This window comes from Spermophilus citellus (assembly GCF_964194105.1).
Source record: "Spermophilus citellus genome assembly, chromosome: 4".
Lineage (NCBI taxonomy): Eukaryota > Metazoa > Chordata > Mammalia > Rodentia > Sciuridae > Spermophilus > Spermophilus citellus.
This window is the reverse complement of record NC_138185.1, coordinates 158,433,828-158,453,880: the sequence shown is the minus strand read 5'-3', so window position 1 is coordinate 158,453,880 and position 20,053 is coordinate 158,433,828. Positions and strand designations below refer to the sequence as shown.

Below are 20,053 nucleotides of genomic sequence, written 5' to 3'. Positions count from 1 at the left end.
TTGCTGTTCATTTCTGGACATACCATGAAATCCTGCTCCCATTCCTTCTGTATCCCATGTATTTGCCCAGTTCCCAAAGGGGTTCACTTTTGTAAATGTAATTTTTCCTACAAAAGGATTCCTTAAAAAAGCTGGCATGTTATGTTAACATATTTTCACCTCTAAAAGAGCTATTTAACCCTTCCTTTCGCCACTACCAGATTAAGTGCCTTGAAATCAGGAACTGGTCTTATTCACTTTGTATGCACTATAGAACACAGGACAGTGTATTGTGTCATTTTTGTTGAATTAGATTGGCTTGTTTTGCAATAAACCCCAGCTCAGCTCTTCCGTGCTTCTGTAAAGCATGCTTCCATTTCCTGCATTTCATCCAGGATATCTGAGCTGAGTGAGGGAGAGTGTTGGACTATGCTGGATTTTTTTCACTGTGAAAAAGAGTGTGCAAGCCTTCCCCTAAGTCTTCACCTATCAGAGTTGTATTTTCAAAATGATCATATTCCGAACATGAACTGTTTTTACTTGCTTACACAAAATGCCAAGTGTGTTTTGCTAATCTGAAAATTGCAGCCAGTTTAAGGTCCACACAGAGCGATGAAGTCTAGCATCTGACAAATGAGCAAATGATATCTGAGCCCTGGCAGGTTTTCTTGGAAGCATGATTTATTTTAATGCGCTCCCATTTTAAACTTCCTCATCCCCCTTTTAAAATTAAACTACACCCATTTTATGTTTACTGCAGCATTATTTAGAAGAGTGAAGACCTAGAAATAATCAAAATGTCTAGTTGTGGGAGATTTGTTAAAACACATTATGGCAAAGTCCTACTTTCTAAACCATGTGTTGGAAGGATAATAATGCTAGAAAAAGCTAAAAACATATTATAAAAAAAAGAGAGAGAGAAACTTCAAAACCAAAAAAACCCAGAAAACCACCTCCAAAATGTTTATAAAACTGTGTCTGCGTCACAGTTCTGAGGTTTTGTTTAACATACAGCTTTTCCACCCTTAAATGAATCTATAAAGCCCTTGAACATGAGACTTAAAAAAACAGAAAGGAAAGAAGAAAATTATATTCATATTTAGAGACACAGGGTTAATAATGACAAATTATAGTCTTTTGGAATCACTGAATTTCTACTGAATATGGAGATAAATCATTTGACAGAGAAAATAGCCTTGTGAATAATTTAGAGACCTTCACTGATTTTAATAATGACAAATTTTAGATGAACTCAAGATTATAAGAAGCTACCAATCAGGAAAACTTGGAATGGAACCACCATTTGACCCAGCTATCCCTCTCCTCGGTCTATACCCAAAGGACTTAAAAACAGCATACTACAGGGACACAGCCACATCAGTATTTATAGCAGCACAATTCACAATAGCCAAACAGTGGAACCAACCTAGATGCCCTTCAATAGATGAATGGATAAAAAAATGTGACATATATACACAATGGAATATTACTCAGGAATAAAAGGGAATAAAATCATGGCATATGCAGGTAAATGGATGGATTTGGAGAAGATAATGCTAAGTGAAGTTAGCTAATCCCCAAAAAACAAATACTGAAGGTTTTCTCTGATATAAGGAGGCTGATTCACAGTGGGGTAGGGAGGGGGGAGCATGGGAGGAATAGAGGAACTCTAGATAGGGCAGAGAGGTAGGAGGGGGCATGGGGTTAGCAATGATGGTGGAATGTGATGGACATCATTATCCAAAGTACATGTATGAAGACATGAATTGGTGTGAATATACTTTATATACAAACAGAGATATAAAAAATTGTGTTAAAAAATCTCAAACCTGTAAGATTATCAAGCTTTTGTCTAAACAGAATTTATTATAGAGATGACTGAAATGATTTAAAAAAAAAAGAAGAACCTACTAATCAGTGAGCTCCAGTTCATGTGGAAAAATGTGGCTGGTGACACTGTATATCTGAAAAAAAAATTTAAAAAGAATCATTTTTTAAAAATATTCAAATGTGAATTGTTTTATGGGGAAAGTTTTTAAAAATACCAATTTGTGTTTTTACAATGTCAAGAGGCTAAGATTTATTTCTTTTGTTTTCTTATCTTTTTCTTCTTTGTTTTTTCCAATTTCTCCTCTATCAGACAGAATCAAATTGAACATACTTCTCAATTTGTTAGAATATTATCAATATGCTGTCTTCATTTCTTTTTCAAAAATTCCCCTTCCATAGCTGCTCATTTTAGTGTGTTTACTGGATGTCTTCCTAGTCCATCTTCCATTTACTTATTAAATATGTGTGTTCTTGAAATGCTGCTGTTTTCCACGTGCTCATCTACATGACCCCCATTATCTCTGCTATGCAGAAATATTTGTTTTCTTTTTCCATTTAACATTATGTTTTTTGAGATTTCTTTATGTTCCTGTATCACAACCTGTTTTATTATATATGAGTGTTGCCTGGAGCTCCGGTATCTTTATGGCCTTTCTTTGATTTATCCATCCTACTGCTCATGCGATCCAACTTCTGACTCTTTGCTACCCATGACAACATGGAGATAAACATCCTATATACATCTTTTTGTGGCTTATGAGAGAATTTTTTTTTCTTTTGTCTGCATGCCCAGAAATGGGATTGATGGATAGTAGACCAGAGGCAGAATTTTAGTCAGGTGCTGGGCTATTGCTCTCACCAGTATGAGTGAGCATTTGATTTTCCCACATCTTCACTATGCTATTATAGTATCTAAATTTCGATTAAAAAATCTGATGTATGCTAGCTACTGTCTCATTTTTGTTTTAGTTAAAATTAAAAAAAATTTCTACGACTCATTGAATGCCTAGGATTTTCAAATCTATTCCATTTTGTCATCTAAGAATTGCATTTCCGAGCCTTGAACTGTTTTGCTGTTTATTGGAGAACACAAGAAGTATTGCAAGTTTAAAGGAGAATATAGGTTTTGAGGGAATGCATTTCAAAGTATATGATCCTATCTGATGACCCTTAAGAAACTCTGACATGCAAGAAATATTGTGATAGGTTTGGTTAGGTAAGATCCACGTTAGCCTTTAACCTGTCAGTAACTTGACACTTAAAAAACCCTTGCTGCCTTGTTTTTTGTTTTTGGATTGGAGGGTGAGGAGAGCAATCTTGTCTGTAGGAAGGGAGGATTAAAGAGTAGTTAGATGCTTTTAAATATAATTACTTTTTTCTGGAATGCTATTAATAATCTCTTACTTAAGCTATCAAATTAGACAACCAAACAGAGATACTAAGATACACTTTCTGGGATGGATTTCACAAGCAGTTTTATTAACGCAGGATTAACTCAGCAGCCAACAGGAGCACATTATGCAGGATGGATGAAAGTCAGTGTGCTTCCCTTTGGCTGAGGGCTCTGCTCCTCATGGGGGCACTGAAGACCAGTGCAGGGGGCGGAGGTGCCTCAGTGATGTCAGACTCCTAAGGCTAGAGGCAACCAGTCCTACCCATGGCTTTCCTTAAGTACATGTTATTGATCTACCATTTATAACTCTATCTAAATCCTTTTAAAACCATATGAATGAATGGGTTGTGAAGCCTTTTGGTAAAGCCTTTGAATTATTCTAAAATTATAGTTTTGAGATTTTGAAGGCGGTGTTCTTATTTGTTTTTAATTCTTTTTCCTTAACTCCTTTTCTCAGGCTTCCTGATTTTTATTTTGTTTGTTTATTTTTATGTGGGGCTAAGGATCAAACCCAGTGCCTCACACATGCTAGGCAAGTGCTCTTCCACTGAGCTACAGCACCAGCCCCCTTCCTGATTTTTGATCTTTGACCTGAGGTCTCAGTCCACTTCCCTTTAGCCTTTGTAATGATCCTACTGTTACAGCCTGTTCTGAGCCACAGACCACATTTCCCAAGTGCATTAAATGGACTGTGTTGGTTCTTGGAGGAAACTTTTGGTTGTTTTTGAATTACAGCTGGCATATAATAGCACCTTTAAGAGTGGTGACTGAATATTTGTGATGTTTTGGTCTCAGAACATTATCACTCAATAACAAAGGAAGATAGTTTGGTAGAGCTCATGATTAGGTTGTATTTCGTTTGAGTTGTAAAAGTTCTTTTCTTCCTTGGTGGTCCATCAACCATTATAGACATCCTTCCTGTGAGATATAATGAAGCTTGTTTGTACTCAGTGCTTAGTTTAGAGCCTTCTTGTCTCTTCTTAAACATACAGTTCTTAACAAAGTTGTTCTACAATACAATAGATGGGAGCAGAAAGAATATTATTCTTTGAAAAAAAAAATCCTGTTGTAAGTCAAAGCTACCTATTCCCCAATTTTTTGGGACACAAACCAAACATTGCCACCAGTCAGTGATATGGCATGATTATAAAGCAGTAAGTTGAGGCAGGAGGTCTGCTTGAAAAATAAAAAACACACCTTGTAGGCTCACAAAGGGAGATGCCCAGGATTATGGGCATCTCCCTTTGAGATATAGTGAGTCTGTGAACAAACAGGATCCAATATGTGTCCCAGAATGGGAGAAAGGAAAGGAATAGCACTGGGACACATTCCAGCAATGATCCAACCATTGAACACTAACTACATTGTACTTTGTAACTTCACATGTCATCCCTTTAGTCTTCACCCTTTGAGTTGGGTTAACATTATCATCATTTTGCTGATGAGAAGACTGAGGGTCAGAGAGGTTATATGACTTGTTCATGAATTACAGTTTGTAATTTTCCAAGGGCAAGGGAATTATACCATAGCTACTCCCTATTATAGCAGAGATGGATTACTTCTGTGAAACCAATTTTATTTTCCTTCCAATAAGATAACACTGAAGTTGTAGAAGGAATTTATAATTACTAAAGGGGAACTTGGTATTCAGTGTAAGATAGCAAGTGGAAGTTATATATTTTTTATATTCCCAATATATATTCATTGAGTATATTCAATAAGAGACATGAGACCAATAACATTATTACACATAGGTTTTCAAGTCTGGTGTTTACTGGTTTTAAAATTTGGCTCCCTTAAATTCCATTAACCATCCCAAGACTGTGTTGTGCTTGAGTCTGTTGTGCTTTGAGAAATTGTAATCAGACATTCAACATTTACATGTAACACAGCCAAGCAAATAAACATGTGCCGGGCCTAGAGAATGTGGAGTCATCGACTTTGTACGGTTTGGATAACTTTTGGTGGAAATACTTTCCAGGGTTTGAATTAACCTCTGGAACATTTGCTTTGAGAAGATGGATAGTACATTTCAGACTTTCTTTATAGTCCATTTAAAAATACCTTTTATTCTTGAACTGCCGTGTTTTGCCACTTCAGGTATATTCTGTCACTAAAAAGACATAGTATCATAAACTCAGAATGAAAAGTCTGAACGGAACAAGGTAAGAAATATAGAAAGGGCCTTAAAAGAGGTTTTCAGATTTTAAATAATTGGGATTTTTTTTTCCTTCAGCATTTTTACTTTGCTCTAGTACAGGCTATTTTAATCTCAGAAAGGATGACTAAGGAAGATGAAGTTTTCAGAGTTTACTTGAAAAGTTGCTTGTTCATTTTAATCTTCTCTTCAGACCTTTAACTGAACCTGACCTGTGCTGTATTTCCTATTTTCTTTTTTTGTACCAGGGATTGAACCTAGGGACGCTTAACCAGTGAGCCATATCGCCAGCCCATTTTGTAAAATTTTTTAAAATTTTGAGACTGGGTCTCACTAAGTTGTTTAGGGCCTCAGGAAGTTGCTGAGGCTGGCTTTGAACTTGTGATCCTTCTGCTTCAGCCTTCCGAGCTGCTGGAATTAGAAGCATGTGCTACTGCACACAGCATCATTTCCTCTCATGTGACTGGGTATCTTTGAAGGCTCTGTGTCTAATTGCATTTCAACATTTTCTAGTCTTTTCTTGAAGAGGGTGCTAAAAATTGCCCAGCTTCAGGCACCACCACACCTACAACTGTCTCTGGTCAACATGCAGCTCCTTGAAAAACGGAAGTAAAGCCATAACAAAGATAAACATTTGACCCTTCAAAAACTTTGTTATCCAGCAGTGTCACATATTCTTGGTAAAAGAAATGGTCTGGACAGCCATTAGCTATTTTAGAATGATACAGCATAGCACTATGTACCCAAAACTAGAAGCACAACTTGATTTTGAAAGCATCAAAAATGGAGTTTTAGAGATGCGAGTCCTTGAGAGAGTTCTGTCTTATAGATGATCAGATGTTTGTGAGGCTGTCTTATAAAAATGGAATGCCAGACATTAGGAAGCTTTTTATACATTTTATTTTTTCTTTTCAATTAACACATAAAATTTGCACTTATTTCTGGGGTACAGTGAGGTATTTCAGTACTTGTATGTGATGCGTACTGATAAGATGAGGGTAATTAGCATTTCCGCCTCCGTATTTCTTTGTTTAGAGCCTTGGAGCTACACTCTTCTAGTTCTTCATAATATATGTAGTAGTTCACTGTGAACTCCAGTCTACCTAGTGCACTGTAGATAGAGTATTAGAACTCATGCCTTCTGTTTTGTTACCAATTATCCAACCTCCTTTCCCCCTTTACCTGCTCCTCTTCCCAGTCGCTAGCAATTAGTATTCTACTCTATTATACTTTGAGTTCAACTTTTTCATTTTCCACATATGAGAGAGAATATGTGATATTTTTCTTTTTGTTTCTGACCTATTTCATTTAATATAATGTCTTCTGGTTTCATTCATTTTTGCTTTAAATGACAGGATTTTATTTCTTTTTTAATGATTGATTAATTTCTCTCTCTCTCTCTCTCTCTCTCTCTCTCTCTCTATATATATATATATATATATATATATATATATATATATATATATATTATATATATTTTCTTTACCTATTTATCCACTGGTGGATACCTAGATTGATTCCATTTTCTGACTATGGAGAATAATGCTGCAGTTTATTTGGGAATGCAGTTGTCTCTTTATTATGCTGAATTTATCTCCTTTGGATATATATTCCAACGTGGGATAGCTGGATCATATGTTAGATACATTTTTAGTTTCTTGAGGAGATTCCATAGTGTTAGCTGTATTAATTTACATTCCCTCCAGCAGAGTGTAAGAGTTTTCTTCTCCTGCATCTTTGTTAGTATTTGTTATTTTTTGCTTTTCTGATAATAGCCATTCTGATTGGGGTAAGATGATGTCTCATTGTTATACTTAATATAATATCCTGTGGTTTTGATTTACATTTACCTGATGGCTAATGATATTGAATGGTTTTTTTTATATAGTTATGGACCATTTGTATTTCTTCTTTTGAGAAATGCTTATTCAGATCATTTTCCCATTTTTAATTGGATAGTTTTTTTTGTTGTAGAGTTTTTGGAGTTCCTTTTATATTATGGATATTAATGTTTTGTCAGATGAATAGTTTGAAAATATTTTCTCCCATTCTGTAGTTTTTCTCTTCATTCTGTTGTTTCCTTTTTTCTGTGCAGAAGCTTCTTAGTTTGATAGAATCCCACTGGTCTATTTTTGTTTTTGTTGCCTGTGCTCTGGGGAGTCCAAACCACTCCCCAAATCCCTGCCTGTACCAATGTCTTGAAGTGTTTCGCCAATGTTTTCTTCTAGGAATTTCATAATTTCAGGGTTTATGTATAGATGATGGATATACTATGAGTGGATCTGGGACAATTCATTCTCCTGCATATGGTTATTCAATTTTTCCAGCACCATTTATTGAAGAGGTTTTCCTTTCTCGAGTGTATAATTTTTGGCATCTTTGTGTAGAGCCATTTTTAAAGTCGATGGGTAGATTGATTTCTGGGATCTCTATTCTTGGTCTGTGTGTCAGTTTTTAGGCCAGTATCACATTGTCTGGGTTACTGTAGCTCTGCGGTATGTCTTGAGATCCAGGACAGCAATGATGGCCCCAGCTTTGTTCTTTTTGCACAAGAACCCTTTTATTATTTGTGTTTTTTTGTGCTTCCACATGAATTTTAGGATTTTTTTTTCTATTCCATGAAGAAAGAATGCTGTTGGTATTTTGATGGGGATTGCATTGAATCTATCAGTCATTCTGAATAATATAGACTTTTTTTTTTAGAATTTAAAATAATTATCTTATATTTTTTTCCTTTACTTACAAAGTATAGTGAAATAAATCTTTGTTTAGGTAGATCTGCAATTATAGCCAAATCTGATCTCTAGTTTTTTATTTATTTTTTAATTAGTTGCTCAAAACATTACAATGATCTTGACATATCATATTTCATGCATTTGGTTCAAGTGGGTTATGAATTCTTATTTTTCCCATGTGTACAGATTGCAGGATCACATTTGTTATACATCCACGTTTATACATACTGCCATACTAGTGTCTGTTGTATTCTGCGGCTCTTCCTATCCCCTTCCTATCCCCCTCCCTTCCCCTCCCCTCCCATCACCTCTCTCTACCCCATCTACTGTAACACATTTTTCTCTCTCTCTTTTTCCCTTCCCCCTCACACCATCTTATATGTAATTTTGTATAACAATGAGGGTCTCCTTCCATCTTCCGTGCAATTCCCCTTCTCTCTCCCATTCCCTCCCACCTCTCGTCCCTGTTTAATGGTAATCTTCTTCTCATGCTCTTCCTCTATGCTCTGTTTTGAGTTGCCTCCTGTATATCAAAGAAGATATTCGGCATTTGTTTTTTAGAGATTGGCTAACTTCACTTAGCATAATCTGCTCTAATGCCATCCATTTCCCTGAAAATGCCATGATTTTGTTATTTTTTAGTGCTGAGTAATATTCCATTGTGTATAAATGCCACATTTTTTTTTTTATCTATTCCTCTATTGAAGGGCATCTAGGTTGGTTCCGCAATCTAGCTATTGTAAATTGTGCTGCTATGAACATTGATGATGCTGTATCCCTGTAGTATACTCTTTTTAGGTCTTTTGGGAATAGTCCGAGAAGGGGAATAGCTGGGTCGAATGGTGGTTCCATTTCCAAGGAATCTCCGTACTGCTTTCCAAATTGGCCGTACCAATTTGCAGTCCCACCAGCAATGTACAGGTGTACCCTTTTCTCCACATCCTCGCTAGCACTTGTTGTTGTTTGACTTCATAATGGCTGCCATTCTTACTGGAGTGAGATGGTATCTTAGGGTGGTTTTGATTTGCATTTCTCTGATTGCTAGAGGTGGTGAGAAATTTTTTCGTGTATTTGTTGATTGATTGTATATCCTTCTCTGAGAAGTGTCTGTTCAGATCCTTGGCCCATTTGTTGGTTGGGTTATTTGTTTTCTTATTGTTTAATTTTTTGAGTTCTTTGTATACTCTGGATATTAGGGCTCTATCTGAAGTGTGAGGGGTAAAAATTTGTTCCCAGGATGTAGGCTCCCTATTTACCTCTCTTATTGTTTCTCTTGCTGAGAACTTTTCAGTTTGAGTAAGTCCCATTTGTTGATTCTTGTTATTAACTCTTGTGCTATGGGTGTCCTATGAAGGAATTTGGAGCCCGACCCCACAATATGTAGATCGGAGCCAACTTTTTCTTCTATTAGACAGAGTTTCTGGTTTGATTCCTAACTCCTTGATCCATTTTGAGTTAACTTTTGTGCATGGTGAGAGAAAGGGATTCAATTTCATCTTGTTGCATATGGATTTCCAGTTCTCCCAGCACCATTTGTTGAAGATGGTATCCTTTCTCCATTGCATGCTTTTAGCACCTTCGTCTAATATAAGGTAGTTGTAATTTTGTGGATTGGTCTCTGTGTCCTCTATTCTGTACCATTGGTCTACTTGCCTTTTTTGGTACCAGTACCAAACATGCTGGTTTTGTTACTATTGCTCTGTAGTATAGTTTAAAGTCTGGTATCACTATACCACATGTTTCACTCTTCCTGCTTAGAATTGCTTTTGCTATTCTGTGTCTTTTATTTTTCCAGATGAATTTCATGATTGCTTTTTCTATTTCTGCGAGGAATGCCATTGGGATTTTGATTGGCATTGCGTTAAACCTACAGAGTACTTTTGGTAATATCGCCATTTTAATGATATAATATGGACATTTTAATAGTACAAAATTTTCCAATCCACGGACATGAGGTCTTTCTATTATTTTGTGTCTTCTTCAGTTTCTTCCATTAGTATTTTGTAATTTTCATTGTAGAGGCCATTTACTCCATGAGTTAAACTTGCTTTCAGGTATTTTATTTTATTTTATTTTTTACAGCTATTATGAGTAAGATTGCTTTTGTGATTTTCATTCTTAGCAAGTTTGTGATTGATGTATAAAAGTGAAACTGATTTTGGTATGTTAATTTTTGTATCCTGGAACTTTACCAGATTTGTTTATCAGTTCAAATAGACTTTTGGTGGGATCTTTAGGTTTGTCTATATATGTGGAAATAGAGATATTTGACTTCCTCCTTATTATCTGCAAATAGAGATATTTGACTTCCTCCTTTTCCATTTGTGTTCCTTTTTTTTTCTTTCTTTCTCTGGCTTAATTGCTCTGGCTGACTTCCATTCTGTGTTCATTAAGAGTGGTAAAAAGTTTGTCTTATTCCATATCTTAGAGGAAACACTTTCAGCTCTTCTGTGTTCACTATGATGTTGCTCTGGGTTTGTCATATAGAGCCTTTGTTTTGTCGAGGTATGTTCCTTCTACAACTGATTTGTTCAGATGTTTTATTTTATTTTATTTTTTTAAATCATGAAAGGATGTTGAATTTTATTGCATGCTTCTACTGCATATCTTGCAATGATCTTAAGGTTTTTGTTCTTTATTCTGTGGATGTGATGTTACATTTATTGTTTTGCTAATGTTGAACCATCTTTGCATCCTTAAGATAAATCCCATTTGATTGTGATGGATAATCTTTTTCTGTGCTGTTGGATTCAGTCTGAGTAGTATTTTGTTGATAATTTTTACATCTGTGTTCATAAGAGATATTTCTCTCTATTTTTCTTTTATTATTGTCCTTGTCTGATTTTGGTATCAGGGTAATGCTGACTTCATAGAATAAGTTTGGAAAAGTTCCCTCCCTTTCAGTTTTTTGAAATAGTTTCTTCTAAGGTTTCTAATTTGTCATGTATAATTGTTTGTATTAGCCTCTAATGATAATTTGTATTTCTGTGGTCTCAGTTCTATTATCTCCTCAATCATCTCTGATTTTATTTATTTGGGTCTTCTCCCTTTTTTTTTTTTCATTTGTCAGTGTACCTGAAGATTTGTTAATTTTGTTTATCTTTCCAAAACCAACTGTCCATTTTATCATTCTTTTGTATGGTTGTTTTAGTCTCTGTTTTGTTTATTTCAGCTCTGATCTTTGGTATTTCTCTTTATCTACTAATTTGGGGCTTGGCTTGTTCCTTTCAAATTCTTTGAGACAGATATTTTTAGGTTGATTAAATGAATTTTTCTTTCTTTTTTTAAATGTTATCACTTATGGCTAAAACTTCCCTTTTAGTGTTACTTTTGCTGTATCTCATAAGTTTTGGTATATTGTGTTTTCATTTTTATTTGTTTCAAGAAATTTTGCAGTGTCCCTTTTGATTTCTTCAATGACTCACTGTTTGTGCCAAAGCATATTATTTAGTTTTCACATATTTGTACAATTTCTAAAGTTCGTTTTGTTGTTGATTTTAGTTTTTTCTCCATTGTTGTCAGACAAGATACAGGAAATTATTTAATTTTTCTTTGAATTTGTTGAGACTTGTTTTACACTCTAAAATCTGTCCTATCCCAAAGCATGTTCATGTGCTGAAGTGAAGAATGTGTATTCTGCAGCTTTTGGAAATGTCCTATAATGTAGGTCATTTCCATTTGGTCCATCTCTGATCTTTGTTGATTGTTTGAATGATCTGTCCATTGATGAAAGTGAGGTATTGAAGTTCCCAACTATTATAGTGTTATCATAGCCTCTCTCTTTGAATCTAATAATGTTTGGTTTACAAATTTAGGTACTCTGGTATTAGGTACATATACATTGACAATTTATACCTCTTGTTGAGTTGATCCCTTAATCATAATGTAGTGACTCTTTTTGTCACTATGACAGTTTTTTTCTTTTTATTTAGAATCTGTTCTAGCTAATATAAGTATAGCTACTTATGCTTGCTTTTATTTTCTGTTTGTGTGGAAACTCTTTTTCCATTTCTTCATTTTTAGTCACTGTGTCCTTACTGGTGAAATAAGTTTCTTGTAGCAGCATATTGTTCGTTTATTCTTTTTAATCCATTTATCCAATCTATGTCCTTTAATTAGGGAATATAATTCACTTACATTCAAGGTTGTTATTGATATGTAAAGGTTTGTGTCATTTCGTTAATTTTCTTCTTTCTTTTTTTAATATCCTTTATCCTATTCTTCCTTCTCTTATTTATCTCTATAGTTTAGTGGTTTTCTGTATTGATAAGATTCGCTCCTTTTCTCTTTCTCTTTTTTAATATAATTTTAAAATTTATATGTGAAAGCAGAATGCATTAAAATTCTTATTACACATATAGAGCACAAATTTTTCATATCTCTGGTTGTACATAAAGTATATTCATACCGATTTGTGTCTTCATACATGTACTTTGGATAATGATGTCCATCACATTCCACCATCACTGCTAACCACATGCCCCCTCTCTTCCCCTCCCACCTCTCTGCCCTATCTAGAATCCATCTATTCCTCCCAGGCTCCCCACCCACCTCACTATGAATCAGCCTGCTTATATCAGAAAAAACATTTGGCATTTGTTTTTTTGGGGATTGGTTAACTTCACTTAGCATTATCTTCTCTAACTCCATCCATTTACCTGCAAATGTCATGATTTTATTCTTATTGCTGAGTAATATTCCATTGTGTATATATGCCACATTTTTTTTCTATCCATTCATCTACTGAAGGGCATCTAGATTGGTTCCACAGTTTAGCTATTGTGAATTGTGCTGCTGTATATATTGATGTGGCTATTTGCCTGTAGTATGCTGTTTTTTTAAGTCCTTTGGGTATAGACTGAGGAGATGGACAGCTGGGTCAAATGATGGTTCCATTCCCAGTTTTCCAAGAAATCTCCATACTGCTTTCCATATTGGCTGCACCAATTTGCAGTCCTACCAGCAGTGTATGAGTATATCCTTTTCCCCACATCCTCACCAACACTTATTGTTGTTTGTCTTCATAATAGCTGCCATTCTGACTGGAGTGAGATAAAATTTTAGAGTGGTTTTGATTTGCATTTCTCTAATTGCTAGTGATAATAAATATATTTTTCATGTATTTGTTGATTGATTGTATATCATCTTCTTAGAAGTAACTCTTCAGGTCCTTATCTTATATTAGACAAAGATGCCAAGAAAATGCATTGGAGAAAAGATAGCCTCTTCAACAAATGGTGCTGGGAAAACTGGAAATCCATATGCAGCAAAATGAAATTAAACCCCTATCTCTCACCATGCACAAAACTCAACTCAAAATAGATCAAGGACTTAGGAATACAACCAGAAACCCTGTGTCTAATAGAAGAAAAAGTAGGTCCTAATCTCCATCATGTGGGATTAGGTCCCAACTTCCTTAATAAGACTGACTCCTGTGGCACAAGAATTAAAATCAAGATTCAATAAATGGGTTGGGCTCAAACTAAAAAGCTTCCTCTCAGCAAAAGAAACAATCTGTGAGGTGAATAGAGAGCCTACATCTTGGGGGAAAATTTTTACCCCTCACACATCAGATAGAGCACTAATCACTAGGGTATATAAAGAACTCAAAAAGCTAAACACCAAAAACAAACAAACAAACAAACAAAAAAAACCAAAACAAACAAACAAACAAAAAAACAACAACCAAATAACCCAATCAATAAATGGGCCAAGGACCTGAACAGACACTTCTCTTTTGTGTAATTGCTCTTCTGTGGATTTTATACTCTCATATATTTTCATGAGTCTTTCACTTCTATATGTAGATTCCATTCATCCAATCTATGTCCTTTAGGAAATATAAATCACATATATTATATATAATATATATAATAATTAAGTATAATTTGTAAGGCTATTGTGGTGGTGAGGAATTCTCAACTTTTGTTTCTCTTAGAAAGTCTTTAATTCTTTTTCATTTCTTCATAGCTTTGTTGAATATAATATTATTTTTTTTCTCTTTCAGAACTTTAAATTTGGCATCACATTCCCTTCTGGTCTGTAGGTTTCTTCTGAAAGATCTAGCAATAGTATAATAAGGATACCTTTAAATGTGACATGATTATGAATTATGAGTTTATCTTGTTCTTTTTAGAATTCTGTCTTGAACTTTGACAGTTTGTAATATGCCACGGCAAAGACATTTTTTGGTCAAATCTGTTTGTGGTCCTTTGGGATTTCTGGACCTGGATGTCTATGTGTTTCACAAGATTAAGGAAGTTTTGTGCTATTTCATTGACTAGGTTTTCTATACCCTTTCCTTTCTCTCTATTTTCTGAAATCCCCAGGTATCTCATGACTAAGTCCCCTTATGTCCCATAAGTCTAAGATCCTCTTTTTATTTTTTATTTATTTATTTTTCTTTCTTCCTCTCTCTTAATGTTCTTTCTATCAGAATATCTTCTTGTATCCTATTGGACTTTTTTTTTTAACTTGGTACTTAAAGGAAACACTTTATGCCTTTTTTCTGGCCTATCTGAATTGCCAGAGTCACTACTCTTGCACTTTGGGACCCTGGTAGGTAAAATAAGGGTTACTAGAACATAAACACTGCAAAACTGCAACAATTGATTTGGTAACTGAGATGAGTAGAGAGTAACTAACTGGTGAATAGCATATAGAGTATGGATACCCTGGAAAAAGGGGATGATTCACATCCTGGATAGGAAAGAGAAAGAAGATTAAAGATTTTATATTGTTGCTCAGAATAGCACACAATTTTAAACTTATAAATTGTTTATTTTGCAACTTGTCATTTAATATTTTTGTATCAATGTTGACCATAGGTAACTGAAACCACAAAAAGCCAAACAATGGATAAGGGGTAATGACTGTACTCATGTTTTGTAACTAGCAGTGAAGTTTGTACTTATCCAGTTACTCAGTTAATATAGTGTGGTAACTGAAATTTGAATGTTGTTGTTATGAAATTGGTGTTATTTAACTAACTCGTGGTAATGAAAATCCATGCTCAGAGGAATTGTGTAAAGTAGGGATTCCCTGTCCCCAATACGTATTTATTTATTTATTTATTTATTTTCTCTCTCTTTCTTTCTATCTATAACTTCTTAAGTTAGCTGTTAGCAAGTAGTTTAGAAATCATAATGAAAACATGGGTTAATATTTTACTGTGTATATGTGTCTATAGCATTATGTAGTAAGCCTCAAGCTCGATAAAATTTATCTAAACAATGTTCTATATATTTTAGCTCATTGTATGGGAGCAACATTTCTGTTTTGTAGGCATATTTGAATGCTTAATCAAAGATGACTGTATGATTTTATGTAGCATTTTAAAAGCAACACAAAACTGAAGCTTGTTTTATTTTTTTTTCTTTTTTCTTTTCCAGTTTTATGTATGGGGAATTGACTGACAAGAAGACCATTGAGAAAGTCAGGCAGACTTTTGACAACTACGAGTCAAACTGCTTTGAAGTTCTTTTGTACAAAAAAAACAGTAGGTATTTCTTATATTAGTAAGATAAGCCAACTCTTTATATTTTGGTAAATAGTAGTTAAGCTACAATGTAGATAGAATGTGAACTTTGATCACTTCTTGTTTGGTGGAGGGGGCACAATTTACTGGTGAAATTTGATAACAAAATTTCTAAAATGATTCTACCAATGGAAAGCAGCCTTTTAAAGAATGGAAGAAAATAGGATGCATTTTATTTTTAAAATTTTTGTTATAAATTGTCATGTTTGTACATATTTATGGAGTACAAAGTGATGTCATGATTTATAATTCCAATGTAGAATATTTAAATCTATCTAATTAGCATATCAGTCATTTCAAATACTCAATTTTTTTGTGGCGAGAATATTTGGAGTTTACCCTCTTGGTGATTTTGAAGTGCACAGTACACTTTTATTAACTGTATTCACCATGTTGTGTAATAGATCTCACACACAGATGCTTCTCTTGTTAACTGAGGCTTAGTACCTGTTGGCCATCCTTTCCTCAGTCCCTCAACCCCCAGCCTCTCACTTCATTCCATACAGGAAGTAAATCATCCCTTTGTTCAGGGTATCCATACTCTATTCATTACTCACCAGCTAGCTATTCACTGTTCTTTTCTCTGATTTTTTGAGTTCAATTTTTTAAATTAAATTTCACTTAAAAATGAGAATGTGTGGTACTGTCTTTCTGTGCCTGGTTTATTTCACTTAGCATAATATTTTCCCATTCCAACATGAATCCCATGTTGTCGCAAATAGCAAACTTTCTTTTAAAGGCAGACTAATATTCCATTTTGTATGTATACCCCAGTTTCTTTATCAGTTCCTCTGTTGATGGACATTTAGGTTGGTTCTGTAAGGGGCTGTTATGAATTGTGTTTCCATGCACATGAGAAGGCAGACTTCTCTTTGATACAGTGATTTCAAATCCTTTTGGTTAATACTCAGAAATGGGACTACTACATCATATGGTAGTTCTATTTTTATTTTTATTTTTTAGGAACCTCCACATAGTTTTCCATAGTGGCTGTGTTAATTTACATTCATAACAAAGTGTTCCCCTTTCTCCTTATCCTTGCTAAAACTTACCTTTTGTCTTTTTGATAGTAATAATTCTGATAGGTGGGATGGATATCTATTGTGGTCTTAATTTGCATTTTCCTAATGATTAGTAATGTTGAGTATATTTTTTCCACAGACCTATCGGCCATTTGTGTATTTTATTTTGAGAAAGTTCTACTTGGGTCCTTTCTTCATTTTTTAATGGAAGTTATTTGTTTTCTTCCTATACAATTGTTGAAGTTTCTTATGTTTTGAATATTAACCCTTATCAAATGTTCTGGCTTATAAATATTTTTTCCCACTATAGGTTGTCTCTAAAATTTGGCTTTTTTGTATATGTGTCAGCTAGGGAAATATTTCATATAAACATCCTATAGTTATAATTAATATAAGTGATGAGATTTGTGTGTGGTTAACTGTCCAGTATGTGATCACAGATCTCATGCCATAGACTCTCTGTATTAGAGTTTGGAGGGAAAAAAAACCAACCAAAGGAAAAAGCAATGAGTGTGCTCAACCATCAAGTCCCCTTTCTAATGTGATTTTTTTCATATGGTCACTTACATTTTTCTCTTTTTGCTGCTTTCTCAAATTGTCCTTTTTTCTTGAAATGAATAGTCACTTCATCTTTAGACTCAAGGCCAAAGAGATATATCTGTTTGAAGTCCCAGCCTAATGTCATCTGGCTTATCACTTAGACTGCAGTCCATTCTGAATGATCTGCTCTTTTTCTCTATAAGAGCAGAGGCAGTTTCTCTGTGCTTTCTGGGTCTTTTTTCACAAGTTCCAAATACACATTGTTAATTCATGGGAGAACCATATGCCAAAACCACTTTCATTTTTCATGAAATGGTTTGTTAGCCTTTGAATGACTTAGATATGTAGCCCAAGTGTAGCAAAGAACACTTAAGGACACTCCATAGGACTAAGGTGACATTTAAACAGAACAAACAAATCTTTGCTTGATTTTCTAACATCAAAACCAAGTCTGTAGTTTCTGAGTTTATCAAAAATACCTTAGTAAAATTTCTGTTTTGTTTATTGACTTTAAATCACATTAGTGATAGCTTAATATTCAGAGTTCCAAAAGTCTTCTTTCAGGGCAGTTTAGATATTTTTCCTGATGTTAATGAATTGAAATTATTATCTGACCTAGTTCAGGCCTGTCTGGCTCTTTTCAGATGGCTGCGTGAAAAGAAAAAACTATATATATATATATATATATATATATATATATATATATATATATATATATATATCCATTAGGAGGTAGAACCCACAACACCATGGATTCAAACTCTTGTCTTTTTTTCTAAAAATACCATCTGCATTGAATTTTACTTTTGATTTTTGCTTTAATATGAAGGATAGGCATCATCTATGTGTTATTATGGAGTTCTACTATTTAAAAGCAGCTTAAAAAAAAAACCTTGTAAAAGGTCAGCTGAAAGCTTTTGACCATGACTGCAAAAAGTATATTCTTGTGACTTCTAAAAATGTTAAATAGGGAAATTCTCATGTCTCGAAACTGTTTTGGGAATGCCGGAATGCCAAGTCCTCCCAACACTTCCATTATGTAATTAGGTTAAACACCATTTTGCAAGTGGGGGAAATAGAGGTATCTGATTTAGTATGTCTCAGGATTGACATTTCAGTTTGTGGTCTTTGTTCTGTAGGTCCAGTGCTCTGATTAGCTGTTGCTACTATGGGGAAAGAAATAGTAGCTCTGGGGTAATGATTTCAAGTAGCCCCTCTGTGTACACAAAGGCAGAACTATGAGGGTCAGGATTAGGCCGAGTAACCACTACCAAAGCCCTGCCCTGAGTGTTCAGTGGCCCTCCACCCTGGAACCTCAAATCTAGAATATAAACCATATTTCACCAGCCGCTTGGCAGACATTCAGCCTACTTGGGGAAGACTGGCTAGCAAAGTTGAAAAAAAGAAAACTATCTTGATATCTGAAAACAGCTTTTAAGACAGCCCTGTCCGCTAGAATTTGAAAAGTTGCTGTTTTCATAGGAAGGCATGAAATGTTACACCATCTCTTTCTGTCCAGATTTCTAACAGACCTAGGAAAACGACTTATTTTTATGCCCTTTTCTCTTTGTTTATGACCCTCTGCCTCAAGCTCATTGTGTTGGAACAGCCATAGGCCATGTACACACCGATGTCTGAGTCTGGTTATTTGTAAAACTGTTCACATCACTCACAGTTCCTGGACACGCTGGGTAAAATAAGAAACAGAAGACAAAGAACAAGCCTATGTGAGAGATGACGTGATTGTTTTCAAGGTCCCTGTCTCATCCTGCAATTATTTTGGAAAGGGCCATGTTCTTCCATAGCCCTTCTGGGGTTACAAAAGACATGGTTGCCAGAACTGAATATTCCCATGGAAATCTACTCTCTCTAATTCTCTGACTTCTTTTGGTAGTTGAGTTACTTCATCTTGTCTAAATAGCAAGTTGTCCTCTACAGTGGCATTGGGTGACTTTTTTGGACTTGAATATGAAAGTGCTTCCTAATTGGTTTTCACTTGGAGTTGCTAAGGCTATCTACTCTCACCTGCAGACTGTTAGTACGTGCATAGTTCCTAAACTGTTCAAAAACCTTTGTGTCTTTAAGAGAGAATATTTGGAGGGGCCTTATTGCACTATGGTTTGGTGAAAATATGATGAAAAATGTGTTTTTGGTTCTGATAGAGCATTCCTTCAGTGTTTTATCACTTAATGGATAATTATTCTTTGAAGGCATTTCTTATGCATAGGTTTATTATCTGCTATATGCCAGGTCCTGGTTTCTTCAAATCCTAGGCTTTGATGCTCTGAAAACCTCTCCCTGGGTCTACTATAGCCATTCTTTGAAGAAAAGGGTGACAGTGTATGGCCTCATGCATTGAGTGAGGTGGGTAAGAAGCAGAGGCTGATGAACACCCCTGAGACTCTCAAAGGTTAGGAACATGTCTTTTATTCCTTTAAGATTGCCTTAAAGGCTTCAGGTAGAGCCCAGTACATCAGGCATGAAATGTTGTTGATGACCTCTCTCTAATATGGGGATGCGATCAAAATAGTGAAGGTGTAATATAACTTTGTCTGACTAATGAGAGAGTCGTAGGATAGAAGCAGCATTTCAAATGTTCCTCCGGGAGGAATACTTATCAGAGCATCAGGTATTGCTGTTGCCGTTAATTGGAACAAGCAGTAGTTTAGGGACCTAGACCCAAAGGTGACGCTGGCCTTACCTAGGTAGTGAGATTGCCTTCACGTGCTTGCTTTGCGAAGTGAGACTCTATGCTGTACTTTAGAATTTTGATATCTTGGGTTGAAAAATGTTTATTTAATTTGAACAACTGGTAGTTGACATAAAAATAAAGGTTTGGGGATTCTTCGTAGCATTGAA

General features: G+C 35.0%; 1 protein-coding gene across 1 annotated transcript in view; it reads left to right on the top strand.

Annotated features, from left to right (window-relative positions):
* KCNH5 (potassium voltage-gated channel subfamily H member 5) overlaps positions 1-20,053 on the top strand; it is a gene marked incomplete at both ends in the record, with an annotated part of 313,594 nt that overhangs the window by 27,980 nt on the left and 265,561 nt on the right. The window contains one exon of the mRNA XM_081293274.1: positions 15,487-15,593. Coding sequence (XP_081149400.1) covers positions 15,487-15,593 — 107 coding nt within the window. The remainder of the gene's footprint in view (positions 1-15,486; positions 15,594-20,053) is intronic.